The sequence below is a fragment of the Penicillium cosmopolitanum genome (genome assembly GCF_028827165.1).
Source record: "Penicillium cosmopolitanum strain IBT 29677 chromosome Unknown utg000006l:49.0-5199605.0:1.0-5204138.0, whole genome shotgun sequence".
Lineage (NCBI taxonomy): Eukaryota > Fungi > Ascomycota > Eurotiomycetes > Eurotiales > Aspergillaceae > Penicillium > Penicillium cosmopolitanum.
In genome coordinates, this window is record NW_026622676.1 from 243,790 (window position 1) to 262,677 (window position 18,888).

Sequence of the window (18,888 nt, forward strand, 5' to 3'; positions counted from 1 at the left end):
TCCACCCCCTTTGATGAGCATTGACGAGTTTCCTTGATTATTTTCCTTTGTTTTTCTGTCACTTTTTTTTCCCTTGATCAAAACTAAGGCTCGTGCGAGGATTATTTTCCGGCGTTGCAGATGGTCTTTGGACTAGGCGTTGGACCCGGCGCAAATACCACGATTTATCACTTGAATATTCGGTCTCCTCCATAATCTGTGACCAGTAAAGCGTACCGAATGGCTGGGCTACCACGAGATAGACCAAATGTCAAATGTAAATGATCGCCCCCTAACCCTAATGCATCATTGACAGTGATCGCCCAACCCCAACCCCTTGTGGAGCCTGTCAGAATCAATAGTCCGCACCGCCACAGCATGACAAATAGTAAATACTAGTATATCGAGCTATGGTCGCGAAGATAATATAATAGTAACATCATATTACGGAGTATAATTAATATAAACTAGTTAGTCTCTACCATTTACCGAGGTTACGACGGTGTCCTCCATAGATCAGCCTTATCCCGTTTAGGCGCCCCGAGTGACTCACACGTCAACCTGTCACTTCCCCTTCTTTTCTTCAAGTTTCTTCAATGCTCTTTCAATAGTTCATTCCCAAAGCTGAACTGACAGCTCCAATCCACCCAATCCACCCAAGCCCAGAACCAGGTACTCGGGTCCAACCCACCCAGTCCTGACCAAAATGACAGCGGGAGCCCAACCCCAAACAACCACCAGAAGCATCTACGAACACGATGCGCATGCGCTAATCCTGCCATGTCTCGCGGCGCATCTCCCACACTCCATCTCACTCGTCCGACGCATCCAGCATGGCGTCCACCATCCAACCCCGACCGCCAGGGTCCTGGCCACTTTCCCACCGGGCGCTCGTCCCCCTGACGACGCGCCGTGGCTGGCTGCGCGAGTGGATCTTTTCCGTGGTCGCGAGACCCAAATGATCGTCTACTCTAGTCTGGAAAAAGGACACACGTCAAATAAGCCGGTCAAGATCGTCGACACAATCCCTGGCACCGACGGTACCGAAGACAATAATTCCTCACCGTCCTATGTTGTTTCCACCTTCGATGCGCCCCAGCCTGTTCTCGACACCGTCCGTGACCAACTAGTCTCGCTACTCGTCTACATCAAAATCAATCTACTCCCGACCTATTTAGCTTCCCTCTCAGCTGAACCTGAACCTGAACCTGAACCTGAACTTCCAACCGAGAAGACATCTCACAATGGATCTACTACCGCCAATAGCAAGCCCACTAGCGCAATCAAAGCTGTCACCCTAATTCCCGCCCCACCGCCAAAAGCCTTCCTACTCGGCACCCTCCACACAGCCCTATTCAGCCTCCTACAACAAACAGGCTCGGAAGTTTTCGCCGCTTCGAGAAACGCCCTCGACGGATCCTCCGCGACCCCAGTACCCGGGCTCCGGGTCCATCGCTTCGACGACCCACCCTACTACAAGTTCTTCTTCCAACGCGCGGCGTTTACCCAAGACACTGACTCAGCTTTGCCGGCGGGTTACCGGTTTCATAATCGGGAGGGTCAGACTGGTGTTCTCGATTCACAGCTTGATCTTGTTCAGAGCCGGACGCATATTCCCCGTTCTCGAGCGCAGTTGCGTTTGATGCCTGGCTCAGCGATCTATGTAGATTCGCAGCAGGACGTGGCCGAAGAAGGAGATGGGGAGGAAATGCCCATTGCGTGGGCATTTTTGGGCCTCGATGGGGCTTTGTCGACGTTGCATGTTGAAGAGGCGCATCGGGGGAAGGGACTGGCGCTTGCGCTGTCCAAGGAGACTATGCGCCGGGGTTTAGTTGCTGATAGTGTCTTTGGAGCAAGTGCGCTTGATGTGCAGGGGGATGAGAAGCTGGTGGGTGATATTGAGGGGTGGGTGCATACTGAGGTTGCGCAGTATAATGTTGCTAGTCGTAGGGTTATGGAGAAGATTGGGGGTGAAGCTTTGTCTACTGTTATGTGGGCGGTTATTGAGGTTTGTGATTGAGGGGACGGTGTGAGATGTAAATATTTCCATATAGACTCGCATGTGTACATGATTTGGTAAATACAAGAGTAATAAAGGTGACGGTAACACTGCCGTCTCTTGTGCTGGCGTGGAACCCATGAAGCAGAATGATATCAGTGTCGGTACAATTATTACATTTAGCTGAGTCCTGTAGTAAACACATGTGGGGAATTAGGCTAAAGTATATGCTTATTCAGGAAAGCCAGCATATGATAAGCAATAAGATCGGTATGGCTTTCCACAGCAAAATGGCCAGCATCAATAAGCTTGACCTCGGCTTTTGGCAAATCCTTTTTGAATGCATTGGCTCCGGCGGGAATGAAGAACACGTCATTCTGACCCCAGATCGCAAGAAGAGGCACCTGGCTCTTTTGAAAGTAGCGGTGAAATTTGGGATACAATGGTATATTGCTTTCATAATCCTTCAAAAGATCAATTTGAATCTCCTTATTACCTGGTCGCTGCATGAGAGCATGGTCGAGATGATATGATTCTGGTGCGATGGTCCCAATATCAGGTGTACCATTTTCATATTGAAATTTGGTCATTTCAAAACTGAGCATTGTGGCAGAAATCTTTTGCCGGTCGTCTGTGCTATTCCCACTAGCCCAGAAATCCTTGATAGGAGCCCATACATCACCAAACCCATCCTCATAGGCATTTCCATTCTGAGATATGATGGCTTGAACTGCCTCTGGTCGACGAAGTGCCAGTCTCAGACCGACGGGCGCACCATAGTCAAAGATGTAAATGGAGAATTTTAGTAAGCAGAGCTCATCCACAAATTTCTCAATAGAATCTGCCAAGCTGTTGAAGGTATAGACAAAGTCCGGTGGCACTTCGGTGAATCCGAAACCTGGTAAATCTGGAGCAATTACACGATATGTTGTCGCGAGAAGAGGGATCAAATTGCGAAATTGGTGAGACGAAGAGGGAAAGCCATGGAGGAGGAGTATAACTGGAGAATCAGCCTCTTTCTCAGGCATTGTCTCACGGTAGAACATCTTCGTCCCAGAAGGAAGCTTGACTGATTTGTATTTCTGAACACCCATTTTTGTGGCTTGTTGAGGCAGATTCAAACAGCTCTACAAATGACAATCGATTGCGTTGTTACTTGAAGACCAATGCAAAGGTTTTTTTTGACGAAAGAAGAAAAATATACGTTCGAAAATTGTGTAAAAGGAATTAAATCAATCTTTTTTGTAACATCTGCATGACATTTGTGACGTCCGGTCACATCCGGTCAGTGTGGAGATCCATACTTTCAGCTGTGTTGGATGGGGTTCCGTGTGACATCGCGCCCAGAAAGAACCATCTGGACCTCTGACATCGGCCCAGCGGGTCTTCTCTAATTGGCCCAGCGAGCCATCTTGTCTTTCAACTTCAGTGACCGCACTATGGAGTCTCGATGAAGTCAATACTCCTAAGATGAGGAGAGGTTAAGTTTGATGGCAGAAAGCAATCGCGGATTAATTTCATGACGCAGTACTTGCTCCTTTCAAACTCATTCACCAAATTCGGTCGGATCTAGTTCATTCTCTGCGAACTATGGCCTCGATGAGGGGTTGGTGAGTATTATTCAGCACAACAAGACACTTGAATGGCTAGTATCTATATTAAAGCATTACAGCATTACGTGTGCTGCTTATTACCATTTCAAATAAAAGTTTATATCTACTAGTATCTCTCCATCACAAAGGCTTGTTGTAAAATACCATCCAGACCTACTTGAAACTTGAAGGTCACTCTCCAGGTCACACTCACCCTGCTCGAAAATGTCAGACTCAATGAATGCCATCGTTATCACAAAATTCGGCGGACCCGAAGTTCTAGAGCATAAAATCGTTCCAAAGCCGACAGTGCGTACCGGGGAAGTTCTCGTCGCCGTGAAAGCCTTTGGCCTGAATCATGCCGAAATGCACATGCGCAAGGGTGAATGGGATGAATGGAACCCCATCACTGGATTGGAATGTGTCGGAGTCGTGGAGGCTTGCCCCGGAGGGGAATTCAGAGTTGGTGAGACTGTAGTGGGCGTGATGGGTGGACTAGGAAGAAACCGACCGGGGGGGTTATGGCGAATTTGCGGCTGTGCCTGTCACCAACGTTATCGCGGTGCAAACAAGCTTACCCTGGGAGGAACTGGCTGCCATTCCGGAAATATATATCACTGTGTGGTCGTGCCTTTTCACCGTTCTTGATCTCCAGAAAGGTGAAAGGATTCTCATTCGTGGTGCAACTTCTACCCTGGGCCAGGCTGCTGTGAATTTGGCCGTGAGTGCAGGCGCCCGAGTGACCGCAACGACCCGTCGCCAGGAACGATTTGAGTTACTTAAACAGATGGGGGCCGCAGAAACCATCATCGAGCAGGCTGGGCTTGACCGTATTCATACAGTCGAATTCGACAAGGTGCTCAATCTTATTGGCAATCGAGTACTGTTGGAATCGATCAATTTGACTAAAAGTGGAGGCCGCATGCTTCAAGCGGGCTGGCTGGGAGGGTTGGACCCAGTTCCGGACTTTAATCCAATGCTGCAGATGAAATCTGGGGTACATTTCAGTCTTTTCCATGGGAAAGTTCTAGGGAGCTCCGGGTTTCCTTTCTCGGAGATCCCATTGCAACAAATCGTCCATCAAATTGAAAATGGGGAGTGGGATGCCCGGCCGACGCATGTTTTTGATTATCAGGAAATCCGTAAAGCCCACGGGATTCTGGACTCGGGGGATGCGGGAGGGAAGATAGTTGTCAAGAGATGTTGAAGTTGATTGAGGAACTTGAATAACATTAGAAATCACTCGCTTAGTACTAGTAGTAGTGTTAAATCGTGGGATATATAATCCTGCGACTCGGAGGCTTCCCGGGGTAAGTTTATGTACAGGGGCCATTCTGATTAGTACCTAGGTATCCGTACTTACTCAAAATCAAATTGCGGGTATCTTATGTTCACAAAATATGTACGAGTACCTACCTACTCGTAGTATAATGAACTAAAATAGAAAGTGGGTGCAGATCAAGTTTCGGATTTCAAGGTTCTCGGTCTCGCCGGAAGCCTGCCTTGTCAGGATCGGACGATCGGACACGGAACGGAGGTGGACTCGGGGGAACTGCAAGAAGAGGAGCTTGCACCGCCTACTGTTGAGCCAACGGGAGAGGGGAGATTGATGAGGGCAAAATATCATTGGCCAGAAGAAGAGCCGCGGCACAAGGGTGGATCATGGAGAATGGAGTACGGAGTACATACGGTGTGCCGCGAAAAGATGTTGATCGACAGTGTTATGCGTGTTGGGTTATGTGCATTGTGTTGGGAGGAGTGGAGAGAGGGTAACAGGGCAGAGAGGTCAAGTTGATCAATCGAGAAATAGGGCCGAGTTAGTGTGCCCATATGATGCTCTCGTATGTCGTCGTATTGCTGATGTGACCCACCGAACAATCGGTAGGTTGGCAGCTCCGACCCCGCCACGATCAACTTCTCTTCTCTTTAAATGTCGCTGCTGTGCAACCCTGCACCAGCTCTCTCCTTTGCATTTACGACTGCATCCCATTGCATTGCATTGCATTGCATTCACATTACCCTTTCCATCCGGTATGGCCTCGACCAAGGAGGTCCCCATTCCGGGTCCTAAGGGAGTTCCCTTCCTAGGCAACATCTATGACATCGATAAAGAAGTCCCGCTGAACAGCATCGAGCTGTTGGCGGACAACTACGGTATCTTGACCTCCATCTACCTGCAGAGATTCATCCGAGCTATACTGACCTCTCCTCTCCTCTCCTCATTGCCCCAGGCCCCATCTATCGCCTCACCACTTTTGGTTACTCCCGCGTTTTCCTCAGCTCTCATGAATTGGTGGACGAGGTTTGCAACGAGGATCGCTTCTCGAAGGCCGTCACTGCTGGCCTTAAGGAAATCCGCAATGGCACCCATGATGGTCTCTTCACGGCCCACCAGGGCGAAGAGAACTGGGCCATCGCCCACCGCGTCCTGGTACCTGCATTCGGTCCCCTCATGATTCGCGGCATGTTCGATGATATGTACGACATCGCAACTCAGCTCGTCATGAAATGGGCCCGACAAGGCCCGACTGCCGCCATCACGGTAACAGACGACTTTACCCGTCTCACACTCGATACGATTGCCCTCTGCTCTATGGGCACTCGGTTCAATTCATTCTATCATGATGAAATGCACCCATTCGTCGAGGCTATGGTCGGTCTCTTGGCTGGATCAGGAAGCCGCGCTATTCGCCCCGGCTTGCTGAATAGCTTGCCCACCGCCGAGAACGCCAAATACTGGCATGATATCACCTACCTACGCAACTTGTCGAAGGACCTGATCCAGGCCCGCAAGGATAACCCCGAGGAGAAGAAAGATCTTCTCAATGCGTTGATTCTAGGCCGTGACCCGCAGACCGGCAAAGGAATGACCGAAGAGTCGATTATTGACAACATGATTACTTTCCTGATTGCTGGTATGTTTTTGTTTTTCCTTTGGAGCCCATTTTCACATGAGATCCAAGCTAATGAGACGAAAAGGCCACGAAACTACCTCCGGCATGCTGTCTTTCCTTTTCTACTTCCTTCTCAAAACACCACATGCCTACAAGAAGGCCCAAGATGAGGTCGATAATGTCATCGGTCGTCGTAAGATCACAGTAGAAGATATGTCCAAGCTGCCTTACATCACAGCCGTCATGCGGGAAACACTCCGCTTGAAGCCAACAGCACCATTGATCGCCGTTCATCCCAATCCCGAAAAGACCGGTGACGAACCCGTTACCCTAGGCGGTGGAAAGTACGTTTTGCAGAAAGATGAGCCCATCGCCCTGGTATTAGGCAAGATGCAACGGGATCCCAAGGTGTACGGGCCTGATGCAGACGAATTCCGACCGGAACGGATGCTGGACGAACACTTTGAAAAGCTTCCCAAGAACGCATGGAAGCCCTTTGGAAACGGCATGCGTGGTTGTATTGGACGTCCATTCGCTTGGCAAGAGGCTCTTCTGGTCGTTGCGATCCTGCTGCAGAACTTCAACTTCCAAATGGATAACCCTACTTACGATCTGCGCATCAAACAGACTCTCACCATCAAGCCCAAGGACTTCTTCATTAAGGCTTCTCTACGCGATGGACTTGATCCGACCCAGCTCGGTCTGGTTCTGAGCGGTACAACCGCTTCAGCTGAAAACAAGACCGTCACCGACCGGCCCAAAAAGCCTAAGCAGACCCCCGTGGATGGCAAGATGAAGCCTATGCATATCTTTTACGGAAGTAATACTGGCACTTGCGAGGCGTTCGCTCGGAGATTGGCAGATGATGCCAGTGGCTATGGATTCGAGGCCCAGACAGCTTCCTTGGACTCGGCAACACAAAACATCCCGAAGGAAGACCCGGTCGTTTTCATTACTGCTTCCTATGAGGGTCAGCCACCGGATAATGCCGCACATTTCTTTGAATGGTTAAGTAAGCTCGACGGAAAGAGCCTGGAGGGAACTAACTATGCGACCTTTGGCTGTGGTCATCGTGAGTACGACCCATAAACTTTTATAAATCCATACTAATATCTGGTTAGATGACTGGTCCGCAACCTTCCACCGCATACCAAAGGCAGTCAACGAGCTCGTCAAGCAAAACGGTGGAAATCGTCTCTGTGACCTTGGTCTCTCCGACGCAGCCAACTCGGACATGTTCACCGATTTCGACGGTTGGGGTGAGACAACCTTCTGGCCTGCCATCACAGCCAAGTATGGTGGTGGTGAAGACAAAGCAACCAAGCCCAAGGCATCACTACAAGTGGAAGTTAGCTCCGGCATGCGTGCTTCCACCTTGGGCCTCCAGCTCGAAGAGGGTTTCGTTGTCGAAAACCAGCTCCTCACAAAGCCCGGCGTGCCCGCTAAGCGCATTCTGCGTTTCAAGCTGCCAACCGACATGACCTACCAATGTGGTGACTATCTCGCAGTACTACCAGTCAACCCGACACCTGTTGTCCGTCGTGCAATTCGCCGCTTTGACCTTCCCTGGGACGCCATCCTGCGCATTCAAAAGCCCGTCAAAACCTCATCCACACCTCCCTCCATCCCCATCGACACACCCATCTCCGCATTCGAGCTACTGTCAACCTATGTTGAGCTTTCTCAACCTGCCAATAAGCGCGACCTGAACATCCTCGCTGATGCCGCCGTCGAGGATGCTGAGACGCAAGCAGAGCTCCGCTACATCGCCTCGAGCCCAAGCCGCTTCACTTCCGAGATCGTGCGCAAGCACGTCAGCCCTCTCGAGCTACTGATGCGCTACCCATCCATTAAGCTGTCACTTGGCGACTTCCTCAGCATGCTTCCCCCGATGCGCGTGCGCCAATACTCAATCTCCTCATCTCCCCTCTCCGACCCATCCGAATGCTCCATCACCTTCTCCGTCCTCAGTGCCCCCGCCCTATCAGGCCCAACAGAGCCAGGAAGCGAAACACCAGAGGACTACCTCGGAGTCGCCTCAAATTACCTGTCTGAGCTCCAAGCCGGCGAGCGCGCGCACATCACTGTCCGCCCTTCAAATTCCGGTTTCAAGCCCCCAGTTGACCTCCAAACCCCGATGATCATGGCCTGTGCCGGAAGCGGCCTTGCTCCTTTCCGCGGCTTCATCATGGATCGCGTCCAGCGTATTCGCGGTCGCAATGGCACCACATCCACAGACGACCTTCCCGCCTCAGATAAGCCTGCCAAGGCCATTCTCTACGTCGGATGTCGAACCAAGGGCGTGGATGACATCCATGCTGAAGAGCTAGCCGAGTGGGCTACCCAGGGCGCTGTCGAGGTCCGGTGGGCTTATAGTCGCCCCACAGAAGGAAAGGGCCAACATATTCAAGATCTCATGCTGGAAGACAAGACTGAGCTGGTCGGTCTCATGGAAGATATGGCGCGACTATATGTCTGCGGAAGCACCAGTGTTGGAAATGGTGTGCGAGAGGCCTGCAAGTCCATTTACCTTGAGCATCGTCATGACAAGATCGCACGGGCCAAGGAGACAGGGGAGGATCTTGGTTATCTCGGACGTGACGCCGAGCTGGATGATGATGCTGCGGCTGAGTCGTTCTTTGATCGGTTGCGTACGAAGGAGAGGTATGCCACGGACGTTTTCACTTAGGATGTGTAGCAGGGGGCGTGGCGCTATTTTAGTTGCAAAGAACTTGTCAGGAGTAGACTTCGCGATGGTGCGATCCTTGATATCGGCGATCGGACCGTACTTTGGCGAAGTCCGGTCCGAGGTCTTTTACGGTCCGATCCGAGGTTTACTACCGTTGGGAGTACCTAAGGACGCAGTTTTCTGATTTATAATATTTGATGCATATCATCTCTTATGTCCCCGAGGATATTGAGACTGAACCAATTACATTGTTGATGAAACCGTAAATAGTCTCCATTCCTAAACATCTGGTCTGATCTGGTCTGTCTGACCGGACTTCCCAATTCAAACATGTCACCTTCTCCACCAGCTTATCGCTCCTTTCCACTGAGTGCCCACTGAAAACCCTGGAAATAGAGTTATTTGCCCCCGATAGTCCCCGCTTGACCCCAGAGCGAAGCGTTCCGGCCGGCCGAGGATGTCAGTGCGACTCACCCAAATTCCAGTCGGGATTTCTTCTCCGAAATACTTACACTCCCCCCTATTATTCTCTGATTCTCCCAAAATTTCGACACGACCCTGACCTTTACAAAAAATAAACAAATTTATTCACACATCAATCTCCTCGTCAAATACCGTGACCGCCATGGAGACGACACCCCGGGAGCTGCGGAAACTCAAGGGCCCACAAGGTGTCCAAAAGTCCACCGCTAGTCACAGTCACAGTCACAACCAAGACAAAAGAATGGCCTGTCAAGCCTGCTACGAACGGAAAAAGCGCTGCATTCCCGCACCGCCGTATCACAGATGTAAATACTGCTGCCAGGAGAATCAGAGATGTGTACCTCGAGAACGCGTAAATCGGTATGTCTTCGAGTCATGTCAGACACGGCATTCTGTCCGAGAAGCTTGAATTGAACTAACCAATCTATTTTTCTTCTGTCGCAGCGCTGTCGACGAAGGTGAAGTTAAGACTCGGAAGAACCAGATCCAGAATACACTCGATTCGCAATTCCCCCGAAACGCATATAACCTACCTTTACCACGTGGTATCGATCACGAAATTCCCCGATGGGCCGCCGTGTATTCGATGTTTGCGGAGGTTATGAATTTGATTCCGCCCGAGGAGGAGGATGATGATGATGATGATGATGCGTCAACGGAAAATTCGAATACCGAAGAAGACAGTAGCACCACCGGAGACCAAGGAGATAATAATGCGGTGGATTCAGCTGCGCCGGAAATCTTGAATGCCCTCGGACTGCCCGCACAAAATATGGCAACTGGGCGATCGTGTGACTTTTCTCCACTCGATAAAGACTTTCAAATACCGGCTTCAGGACACTTTCATGAGGGATTTACGATGTATGATATGGATGCACTTTTGAGGTTTTGAGATTTTGAGGCAATTGGGGGATTTCTTTCGAAGGATGGAATGAGATGCGATGATGAACCACCAGAGGTCGGCCCACCAATTTTGAAATTGGTATAGGATCTGTTTACATAAAGAGCAAGCTTCTATCCTGAAGATCCGCGCGAGGAAAACAATATTACAAAAGCGTGTAAATTGGCAGGGTGCATCCACTCACTTTCTGTCGTTTAATATCACAAGACTAGCTGGCAGCTCTAGTCAATTCAGGATCACTTCTTTAAGATCTGCCACGGAAGGTGTTAATAGAGTGCTATCTAATATTTTATCCAATGGCGAGCACGTATTTAAACAAATCATTTCCGAAAGATTCCCCAGATCTCCAATGCATTCATAGCATCACAGCAAGGACCAATTGACTTGATCGTGCTATTCTACATCTGGTATTACCAGTGCTAGTCTTAACGTCATATCAGTAGCTGATCCCCCAGGGATGCCCTTTTGATCAATATGTTCCACAAAGCCCCAGTATCCCGTGTGGGGCCTCGCCCATTGACCTTGAAGCTTCCGATCTTGTAGCCACTGAGCGGTACAAATCCGGGGTAAAATGTGGAGGCAGTGCGGGGAAGACTGTTGGGCCCCATCTAGGGTCTAGGGGGGTAAATAGCCATCATTTAGAAGCTGGACCCTGTAGGAATAATTCCCTTCGGAGAAGTAATTCTGATCATCCCTTGTCTTTTGACTTTTCTTCCGTTTTGGTAGTGACAGCTCCCTTCCTCTGAGTTGGCTCTCGGCTCAATTATCGACATGGGTGAAGGCAACAACGAAGCGGGTAAACGGCCGCATCTTGCTCACAGGTTTGTTTTCCACCGGGAAAATGGAGTGAATTCCAAGACAAGATAATTGATGCGAGATTCAATAATACAGTCATGCACACGAAGGTGAAATTCCGGGCACTGTTGATCTGAGTGCGGCAGAGGGGGATGACACGGCATATGGACAAGCTTTATACCCTGTCCCTGCTGAAGACCCGAATGATCCACTTCAAGTACGCCGAAGCTTTTCGCATCTTCCAAAGGCTTTCAGTGCTAATTAGGAGCACTACAGTGGCCAGGTTGGAAGAAAAATATTATTTTGATCATCGTCTCTGTCTACTCTTTTCTCGGCAATAGCTCCCTAACTGGGCCCTCGGTTTATATCAGCATATACAGTGAGGAGTTTGGGATCTCACCAGCGGAAGCCTCGGGCTTGATTTCGTATCCGAATCTAGCTTTTGGATTTGGTAGGTCTTGTCCGGATGAAAGTGGTAAAGTGACGATTGTGCTGATTACTTCCAGGCTCACTTCTTCTGGTGCCTATGTATCTGAAAATTGGAAGAAGGCCGGTGACACTCCTGTCTATGATTACGGTACATAACTCTACACCTCGCAGATATTAGGGAGAGAAGGCTAACTTGAACAGTTCCTTGCTGGGTTAATTGGGGCCTCTCGTGCTACTAGTTATCGTGGTTTGATGATTGCTCGTGTCTTCCATGGATTCGGGAGGTTGGTCTTATACCTTAACAGCATGACTCGAAATACATACAGCTAACTCTGCGTCAACAGTGGAGTATGCGAAAGCTTACCGGTACAAGTGGTGAACGATATCTTCTATCTTCATGAGCGTGGAAAGAGAATCGGGTACTATACTAGTAGGTTCAAACGCCAAGGAAGTGTTCTCAACTAACTTGATGCAGTCTGCCTTTGCCTCGGATCGACTGGTCCTCTTTATGCCGGATATATGCTGGCTGGTGGTTACTCATGGCGATTATTCTTTTACGTCGAAGCTGCCTTTGCTGGCGCATTATTGATCATGGCATTCTTTTTCGTGGAAGAATCTACTTATCATCGCCCTCAGCAATCGCCACTTCAAAATCCCTCGACTGATTCCCTTCAGGCAAAAGAGATCGCCGGTGAGAAATCGCAGCCACCCGTACAATTGGAGAATGTATCTTCAACCTCAGTTCCACGACGGAAGTCATTCTTGGAAACACTAAAACTCTGGGGCGAGATTGACCATGAACCTGAATTTTTCATGACAATCTTGCGTTCATTTACCTACTTCTTCGTGCCCGTTGTGTTTTGGGTCATCGCCACATACGGTCTTTACATTGGGCTGGGGGCCCTCGCATTCAACTATACCTTCCCGATAAAAATAACAGCACCGCCTTATAACTGGAGTGAGGTAAGTGTAATGTTCCATCAAATTCACGATTTATTGAAGTCGACTAAACATACTAGACAAACTCTGGCCTCATTGCAGTCGCAAGCTTTATTGGCTACTTCCTTGCTCTCCCTCTGACATCAACCTCGGACCGATTGGCTGCATATCGCACGAAACGTAACAACGGAATACGCGAGGCCGAAATGCGGCTCCCAGCTCTGTTCCCGGTTCTCCTCCTACCACCAGCAGGTCTCATAGTCTACGGTTTCACAGCCCAACGCGACCTTCACTGGACTGGATATTTTGCCGGTGTTGCGATGAATCAGTTTGGATCATACTTTTATTTTACGTTCACGCTTGCCTATGCAGTGGACTCATATTATGCTAATACATCGGAGATGTTGATCGCGATGAATTTGGGCAAACAGGCCATTTCATTTGGGATGGGATCATATTTGCTTGATTGGATCTTATCGAGGGGGATATGCTGTCGTGATATCAGGTATCTTTGGTGGCGTTCTCCTTGTCAATAACCTTATGGTTATTGTGTTTCTTTTATGGGGAAAGAGAATTCGCAGATGGACGGCTCGATCCTGGCTAGGAAGGTTGCACAACAGGACCGCAACGAGAGACATGACTCATTGATTGAGTCTGACTTAACATTGAACACCGATTCAACTCGGCCATTGCAGTGTTATACATTAATAGTTCAAATCAACCAACATTTCTAATGAACAATGCCCATACTAGATAGGGACCATGAGCTCTTATGCTGGGTCTCAGGATCCTTCCCACTCACTGGCTTCGCAAACTCGACCAAAAATTGCACCATCCATTGATCCATACAGAAGCTTGTTTCCGCAGACTCTCTGCAGGATGCGTGGAAAGTCATAAGACGATCCATACAAACGTCCAGGGTAGGCCAGAGGCTCACCAAATGGGTCAGAATACAAAAATTCTTCTCCAAGCGCTTTCTTGCGATTGCCACAATGTCCTCGTTCTCTTCAAATAACAGTGTGTGGATTTGTATTGTTGAGGCAATCATCAACACATGCCCCACCATATTGTATTTGGCATCACAGCCCGGGACCTCCTCCGAAGCGTAGACTATCTCGCACAACTTACTCGCGTGATACTTACACTTGTTCGCATAGTAACGCGTGCGACTGTCGAAGGTCCGCGAGTCTTCGTGTAAGAATCGATAGAAAAGCATTTGACCATAGTTATAGTACCCTAGGTACAGAGCAACGAGAAGTCGACCTAGCCCTTGTTCAGAGTAACGAGTGAGGTTTTCTCGAGTATCCATCATGTGATCAGGGAGCTCTTCAAACCAAATGTCGAGTTGTTGGGATAAATCCTCGACATCATTCATTATCGACTGGGAGTCGAGATTGTTTTCCGATGCTCTGATATTGAACTGATTGATTTGCAGAAGGATGCGATTCAAGCGGACCATCTCTGCTAGAATAGATGATTTCGTGATATTCTCAACGGTGATGTTATGTTCATTTCCCGGCCCCATTTTGCAGAATACTACCTCATCTATTGGGAGTGGTATATCATCTCGGGGTGTGAGAAGCCTTGGAAGTCGAACTCCCGAAGAAGACCAGACATCTATCATGCAGAGAGTCCACCATACTGAGACCGATTAGCGCGTGCTTTACTAAAAGCGGGAAAAGTGAGGTTACCGCGAATATTCACTTCATGCTCCAATGCACTGTCAGTTTCGCATTTTGGAAGATCCAAAAGCTGCGCCATCCGACACGCCACTGCATAATGGATATTTTCTGAAGCCGCCTTCCCATCTGTAATAGCGATGGCACCTAGTAAAACGCAAGCTTGTATGGTGATCAAAGAGATGTCATTCCAATCAAGTAGACGCTCGCATTGCTTTCCATAAATTTTCCCTCGCTCCCTTGCATCAACTTGGGATAGAGTGGGGTTGTTAGAGAATCTAAACAAGGGATGATGGCCAATTAGCATAGATAATTCACATCCGAGTGTGAAGAATTTGACCAACCGCGCCGAGAGGGCCATCATGCCATAAACCAAAATAGGAGGAGCCTTTCCTTGCAACAGACTCTCCATGAAGCTTGGAGGGTGAAATAATGTGTGGAATTGATCATGCACATAGTTGAAATAGAGCTGGACTAGCTCGGTGCAAAGAGACTGGTCTGCCAGACCAGCCTCCTGCGATAAGGGAATGGGCGTTGAAGCATCGAGACTGGTCTGTGACACATAGAACTGTGTATGGTCAATTAATTGAGGCGCCCTTGACTGCTCGCTACTTGAGCAAGGAAGTCTCCGATCGTGGCAGTAGGTACATGACGCCCCAGGCGCCCGGATCTCACACCTCCGGCGGCGTTCGCTGTGTTTATTGTCAGCTCTAGGGTCATTATATCATGAGGGCCAATTGTATAGTGATTTTTTCCACTTACCGACAAGCCCTGCAGGCTTTTGCTCTTCTCATTGGTGTTTAGAAGGATTTAATCGGGAGGCAGGGGGGATTTCGAGTCTCTCCACCGGCAGTGCCGACCGACTCCACAGCGGGGAAACCTGGAGCCGTAGATATCCATAAATGTATCTTGGTCTGGGTGGCAATTCTTGCTTGCTTCCCATAGACGACGAGTTCAATTGGTATATGAATTAGCAGATGATACTTTTGCTCGACTTGAAAAAAGTAAAATATCATTATGTAGAGATATCCGAATGCTATGATATCAACATGACACGCCTGGGTTCCACCTGGGAAGTTGATGTGAGAGTAAAAATGGGAATGAAATTCGCTGAACAACTTGAAGGAAACTTGAAATTTGTCTCATATTATGATACAGATCATGGTCATCATGGTTTAGTCTCGACCGAGTCTGGATGTATGTAGAATGCGATCGCTATGATCAGGTAGCTGCGAATCATTGTGTTAGCATCCATGGATTGCTTGGGAGGCTAGCAGACTCAATTTTTGACTTACGTTCCAATCAATAGGAATCCCTCATAGTAGTTGGATCGTCCCCCGCGAATCAAGCAGTCCATCACGATGACCGATAAAAAGAACACCACCGTCTCAAATGTGCTATAACGGAGAGACATAGGCTGCCCAATAATCCAGCCGCATATCACCAGGAACGGACTGACAAAAAGCGCAATCTGAAGTGTGCTCCCGACTATGACACCAATCGCCAGATCCATGCCATCCTTCATAGCTGCGGTTATGGCGGTGTTGAACTCCCCAGCGTTTCCAATGACTGGTACAACGATGAGTCCAATGAAAGCTCGGCTCACACCCCAAACCTCAACGAAGCCGTCGACGCTATCGACGAGGTAGTCGGAGCAAGCAGTGACACCAAGAGTGGCTGTAATCAACACAGCACTCGCTGACCAGGGGCCGAGCTTAATCTCCTCTTCTTCCTCCTCCGTCCCCGAATCATCGACGAAAAGATTAGCGTGAGTCTTGAGCTGGAAGAAGAGATAGACGAGATAAAATATGAGCAAAACGACCGAGGTGGCTCGTGATAAGCTTAAAACGCTATCATGCACCGCGTCCGATTTGGAGTGTGTAGTTGCATCCAGAATAGATGGAATAATCAGTGACGCCGAAGCGACAACCATCAACGATGATAATATTCCACTGACGTCGACGTTGAAGGCGACCGTGTCTTTTGACAAACCGCCCGCAGCGAGGCAGCATCCGAGGATCTTCATAGTCCATGTATTAGCAGTCCATCACGAATTGAAAGCCACATAGGGGGCACATTCTCACCAAGAGACTTCCAGAAAGAATACTCCCAACCATGCTTGATTGAACGATATTCATTTCGCCGCGACCGACAGCAGTGATTCCCACCTAAAAGGAACAAGCGGAGCAACGTCAGCCATGCTCTATAGAAAGGGAGAGATAGTTATTCTTCGACGTACAATCATTTCCACCGCATTGCCAAATGTTGCATTGATCAATCCTCCAAGCAATTGGCCCACACTTTTTGCCAACTCCTCGGTCGCAAATGAGAGCAATGATGCAAGGGGAAGAATCGCCAAAAAGTTCAGTAGAAAGACCAGCGAATCATCCCAATGTTGCTTCCCCGCAATGATCCCCAGAAACACAAATGGAAGCAGATAGCTCGTGTAGCTCTCGCCCAGTATTATCTTCAGAGTAGCCAAGCCGGATTTGCCCATGTCCAAAGGTCGCGTCGTCGTCGGCATTCCTCTATCGCTTGATCTGGATGTTTGCGAGGCTGGCGTGTCTGTCACCGAAAGAGTCTTGTTTCCGTCTACCAGTGGGAGGTCTTCTTGATTTTGAGGAATTGACATGTTATCGTGTTCGGTTTTCGCGGACTTCCGTAAACGGGTGGTTGGGGTTTCCATGGCTTTTAGGAAAGGTGAAGAAAGCTGGAAGGCATATTAGTATGTGACCAGAGCGGATGTGAGTGTTCACTAGTTAATCAGGTGGAGGAGGATCCTATTAGGAGAGAAGCTGGTCAAAGTGTTTAAATTAAAAATAAATAACAAATCCAGTACAGATTAGCCCCCAAACAACGAAATTGTAAAACGGCGTATGGGCGGGGCAATACGCATCCACGTCGTACAGTTGATGCAATCCAGCCAGCAAAAAGCAAAAAGGAGACGGCTAAGACACGGCTCAGGTGAACGCTTGTCAATACTCGGTGCCTAATTTACATACTAATCTACCGTCATCCCCGCTGATCATACATCGGAGAGCGGGTCCTCACTCCAACGCGTAATGTGAATCCTTTCCCATTACGATTTCCAGCGAGCCCATTTCCGCGTTCGAAGGACGTTGAGAGAAATCAAAACCGGGGCCCCTAGAAATTACACACTGGCCCGACGAGATTGTTTTGCTTGTCCACACATCCAAGCGTTCCCTCGAGTACCTGTCCGGCTGTGTGACCATGACGAGACACATTCCGCACAGCAAAACCCTCACTCTGCTGCCCCTCGCAGGCATTGTGGCAGGTATTCTACAGCTTCCACAAATTATCGTGTTCGCGATAAATCTTCTCGCCCTGGGTGTTCTCCTTAACTGGATCAACCGGTCTATCAGCGCTATATCTGTGAATACGGGGCGTCTCACCAATGAGTTACTTAAAGGGACCCTTGGAAATGCCGTTGAGCTTATGGTAAATACTCTCCCATCCTATCTCACGGTCGGAGAACATTGAACTGATCGAAGGGGATTTGCCTCTGGTCCATGGGTAGATCGGAATAAGCTCCGTGATTCGAGGAGCCCCTCATATCACCCGATCTATTCTTCTCGGCAGTATTCTCTGCAACTTGCTTCTCGTGCTCGGCGGCTCTCTTTTCTTCGCGGGATATGACAAGAATCGACTTCGATTTGATCGACATCTTACGACTACCTTGTCCTCATTAATGATGGTTGTTTTCATTATGTTGGCTACTCCAACTGCTCTGGACGCCTTGTCATCGCGCCATGATGTATCGGTCGAAGAGGCAATTCTAACGCAGCAGGCAACGGCTGTCAATTTAATTGCTCTTCTTGGCATATACCTCTTCTTCAGACTCAATACGCACGCCGAGATGTTCGCTGGCACCCCAATTCAACACGGCAACTCCGATGTTCGAAGCTCCCACAACAGAGCGGGAGTGCAAGATTTACAGCCGCTGAGTGGACCATGGCGCTCGTTACTTGTACTCATGGTTGCGTCCCTGTGTGCACTGGCCTGTTCATTCCAGATTGTTGACAGTGTCAATGACGTGGGAACGGTCTTAGGTACCAACCCATCTTTTCCCGCTCTCACTATAATTCCTTTGGTGGGGAATATCGCGAAGCATCGCATGATAGTGGAGGGCTCCCGAGCAGAACAGTATATAGAGCGTGGCATTCGTGCGATTATCAATGGGATATTGAGGCTCACTATGCTAGTCGCGCCTCTCATTGTGACTGTTGGTTGGGTGTTAGATCAGCCATTGATCCTGAAATTCGATGCGTTCGAGGCTACCACTTTACTACTAAGTATCGTTGTCATGACCTATCTCATTTCGGATGGTAGGAGCAATTATTTCGAAGGTTTGATGTTAATTGGAACGTAAGTACTTTCTATTTCGGCTAACCCAAGATGTGAGATTACTGATGGATTGATTATTCTCAAGATACATGATCATGGTCTTTTCGTTTTATGTGCGCCCAGATACGCCCGCAGCAAGAATCT

The 18,888-nt window shown here is 48.9% G+C and overlaps 10 protein-coding genes across 10 annotated transcripts; 6 read left to right on the forward strand and 4 right to left on the reverse strand.

The window, feature by feature from the left end:
• Positions 1-685: 685 nt before the first annotated feature.
• N7509_004602 (Acyl-CoA N-acyltransferase) lies at positions 686-1,999 on the forward strand (the record flags this gene model as incomplete). The annotated part of the gene is made up of 1 exon (XM_056629239.1): positions 686-1,999. One exon carries the CDS (start codon positions 686-688, stop codon positions 1,997-1,999), a length of 1,314 nt encoding a protein of 437 aa, XP_056488541.1.
• Positions 2,000-2,196: 197 nt separating this feature from the next.
• On the reverse strand, positions 2,197-3,072 carry N7509_004603 (alpha/beta fold hydrolase; the record flags this gene model as incomplete). Its single annotated transcript, XM_056629240.1, has 1 exon — positions 2,197-3,072. One exon carries the CDS (start codon positions 3,070-3,072, stop codon positions 2,197-2,199), a length of 876 nt encoding a protein of 291 aa, XP_056488542.1.
• Positions 3,073-3,795: 723 nt separating this feature from the next.
• On the forward strand, positions 3,796-4,777 carry N7509_004604 (GroES-like protein; the record flags this gene model as incomplete). The annotated part of the gene is made up of 2 exons (XM_056629241.1): positions 3,796-4,032; positions 4,070-4,777. The coding sequence occupies 2 exons, from the start codon at positions 3,796-3,798 to the stop codon at positions 4,775-4,777; spliced, it is 945 nt and encodes a 314-aa protein (XP_056488543.1).
• Positions 4,778-5,603: 826 nt separating this feature from the next.
• On the forward strand, positions 5,604-9,153 carry N7509_004605 (bifunctional cytochrome P450/NADPH--P450 reductase; the record flags this gene model as incomplete). Its single annotated transcript, XM_056629242.1, has 4 exons — positions 5,604-5,724; positions 5,802-6,485; positions 6,550-7,536; positions 7,586-9,153. 4 exons carry the CDS (start codon positions 5,604-5,606, stop codon positions 9,151-9,153), a joined length of 3,360 nt encoding a protein of 1,119 aa, XP_056488544.1.
• Positions 9,154-9,778: 625 nt separating this feature from the next.
• On the forward strand, positions 9,779-10,528 carry N7509_004606 (uncharacterized protein; the record flags this gene model as incomplete). Its single annotated transcript, XM_056629243.1, has 2 exons — positions 9,779-9,996; positions 10,081-10,528. 2 exons carry the CDS (start codon positions 9,779-9,781, stop codon positions 10,526-10,528), a joined length of 666 nt encoding a protein of 221 aa, XP_056488545.1.
• Positions 10,529-11,308: 780 nt separating this feature from the next.
• Positions 11,309-13,236, forward strand: N7509_004607 (MFS transporter; the record flags this gene model as incomplete). Its single annotated transcript, XM_056629244.1, has 8 exons — positions 11,309-11,358; positions 11,429-11,549; positions 11,609-11,783; positions 11,839-11,909; positions 11,963-12,045; positions 12,106-12,191; positions 12,237-12,724; positions 12,781-13,236. 8 exons carry the CDS (start codon positions 11,309-11,311, stop codon positions 13,234-13,236), a joined length of 1,530 nt encoding a protein of 509 aa, XP_056488546.1.
• A 194-nt stretch (positions 13,237-13,430) lies between these two features.
• Positions 13,431-14,225, reverse strand: N7509_004608 (fungal specific transcription factor domain-containing protein; the record flags this gene model as incomplete). Its single annotated transcript, XM_056629245.1, has 1 exon — positions 13,431-14,225. The coding sequence occupies one exon, from the start codon at positions 14,223-14,225 to the stop codon at positions 13,431-13,433; it is 795 nt and encodes a 264-aa protein (XP_056488547.1).
• Positions 14,226-15,547: 1,322 nt separating this feature from the next.
• On the reverse strand, positions 15,548-17,065 carry N7509_004609 (uncharacterized protein; the record flags this gene model as incomplete). Its single annotated transcript, XM_056629246.1, has 4 exons — positions 15,548-15,608; positions 15,675-16,399; positions 16,464-16,547; positions 16,619-17,065. 4 exons carry the CDS (start codon positions 17,063-17,065, stop codon positions 15,548-15,550), a joined length of 1,317 nt encoding a protein of 438 aa, XP_056488548.1.
• A 614-nt stretch (positions 17,066-17,679) lies between these two features.
• Positions 17,680-18,064, reverse strand: N7509_004610 (uncharacterized protein; the record flags this gene model as incomplete). The annotated part of the gene is made up of 2 exons (XM_056629247.1): positions 17,680-17,755; positions 17,865-18,064. The coding sequence occupies 2 exons, from the start codon at positions 18,062-18,064 to the stop codon at positions 17,680-17,682; spliced, it is 276 nt and encodes a 91-aa protein (XP_056488549.1).
• A 24-nt stretch (positions 18,065-18,088) lies between these two features.
• N7509_004611 (Sodium/calcium exchanger membrane region) lies at positions 18,089-18,769 on the forward strand (the record flags this gene model as incomplete). The annotated part of the gene is made up of 1 exon (XM_056629248.1): positions 18,089-18,769. One exon carries the CDS (start codon positions 18,089-18,091, stop codon positions 18,767-18,769), a length of 681 nt encoding a protein of 226 aa, XP_056488550.1.
• Between the last annotated feature and the right edge of the window lie 119 nt (positions 18,770-18,888).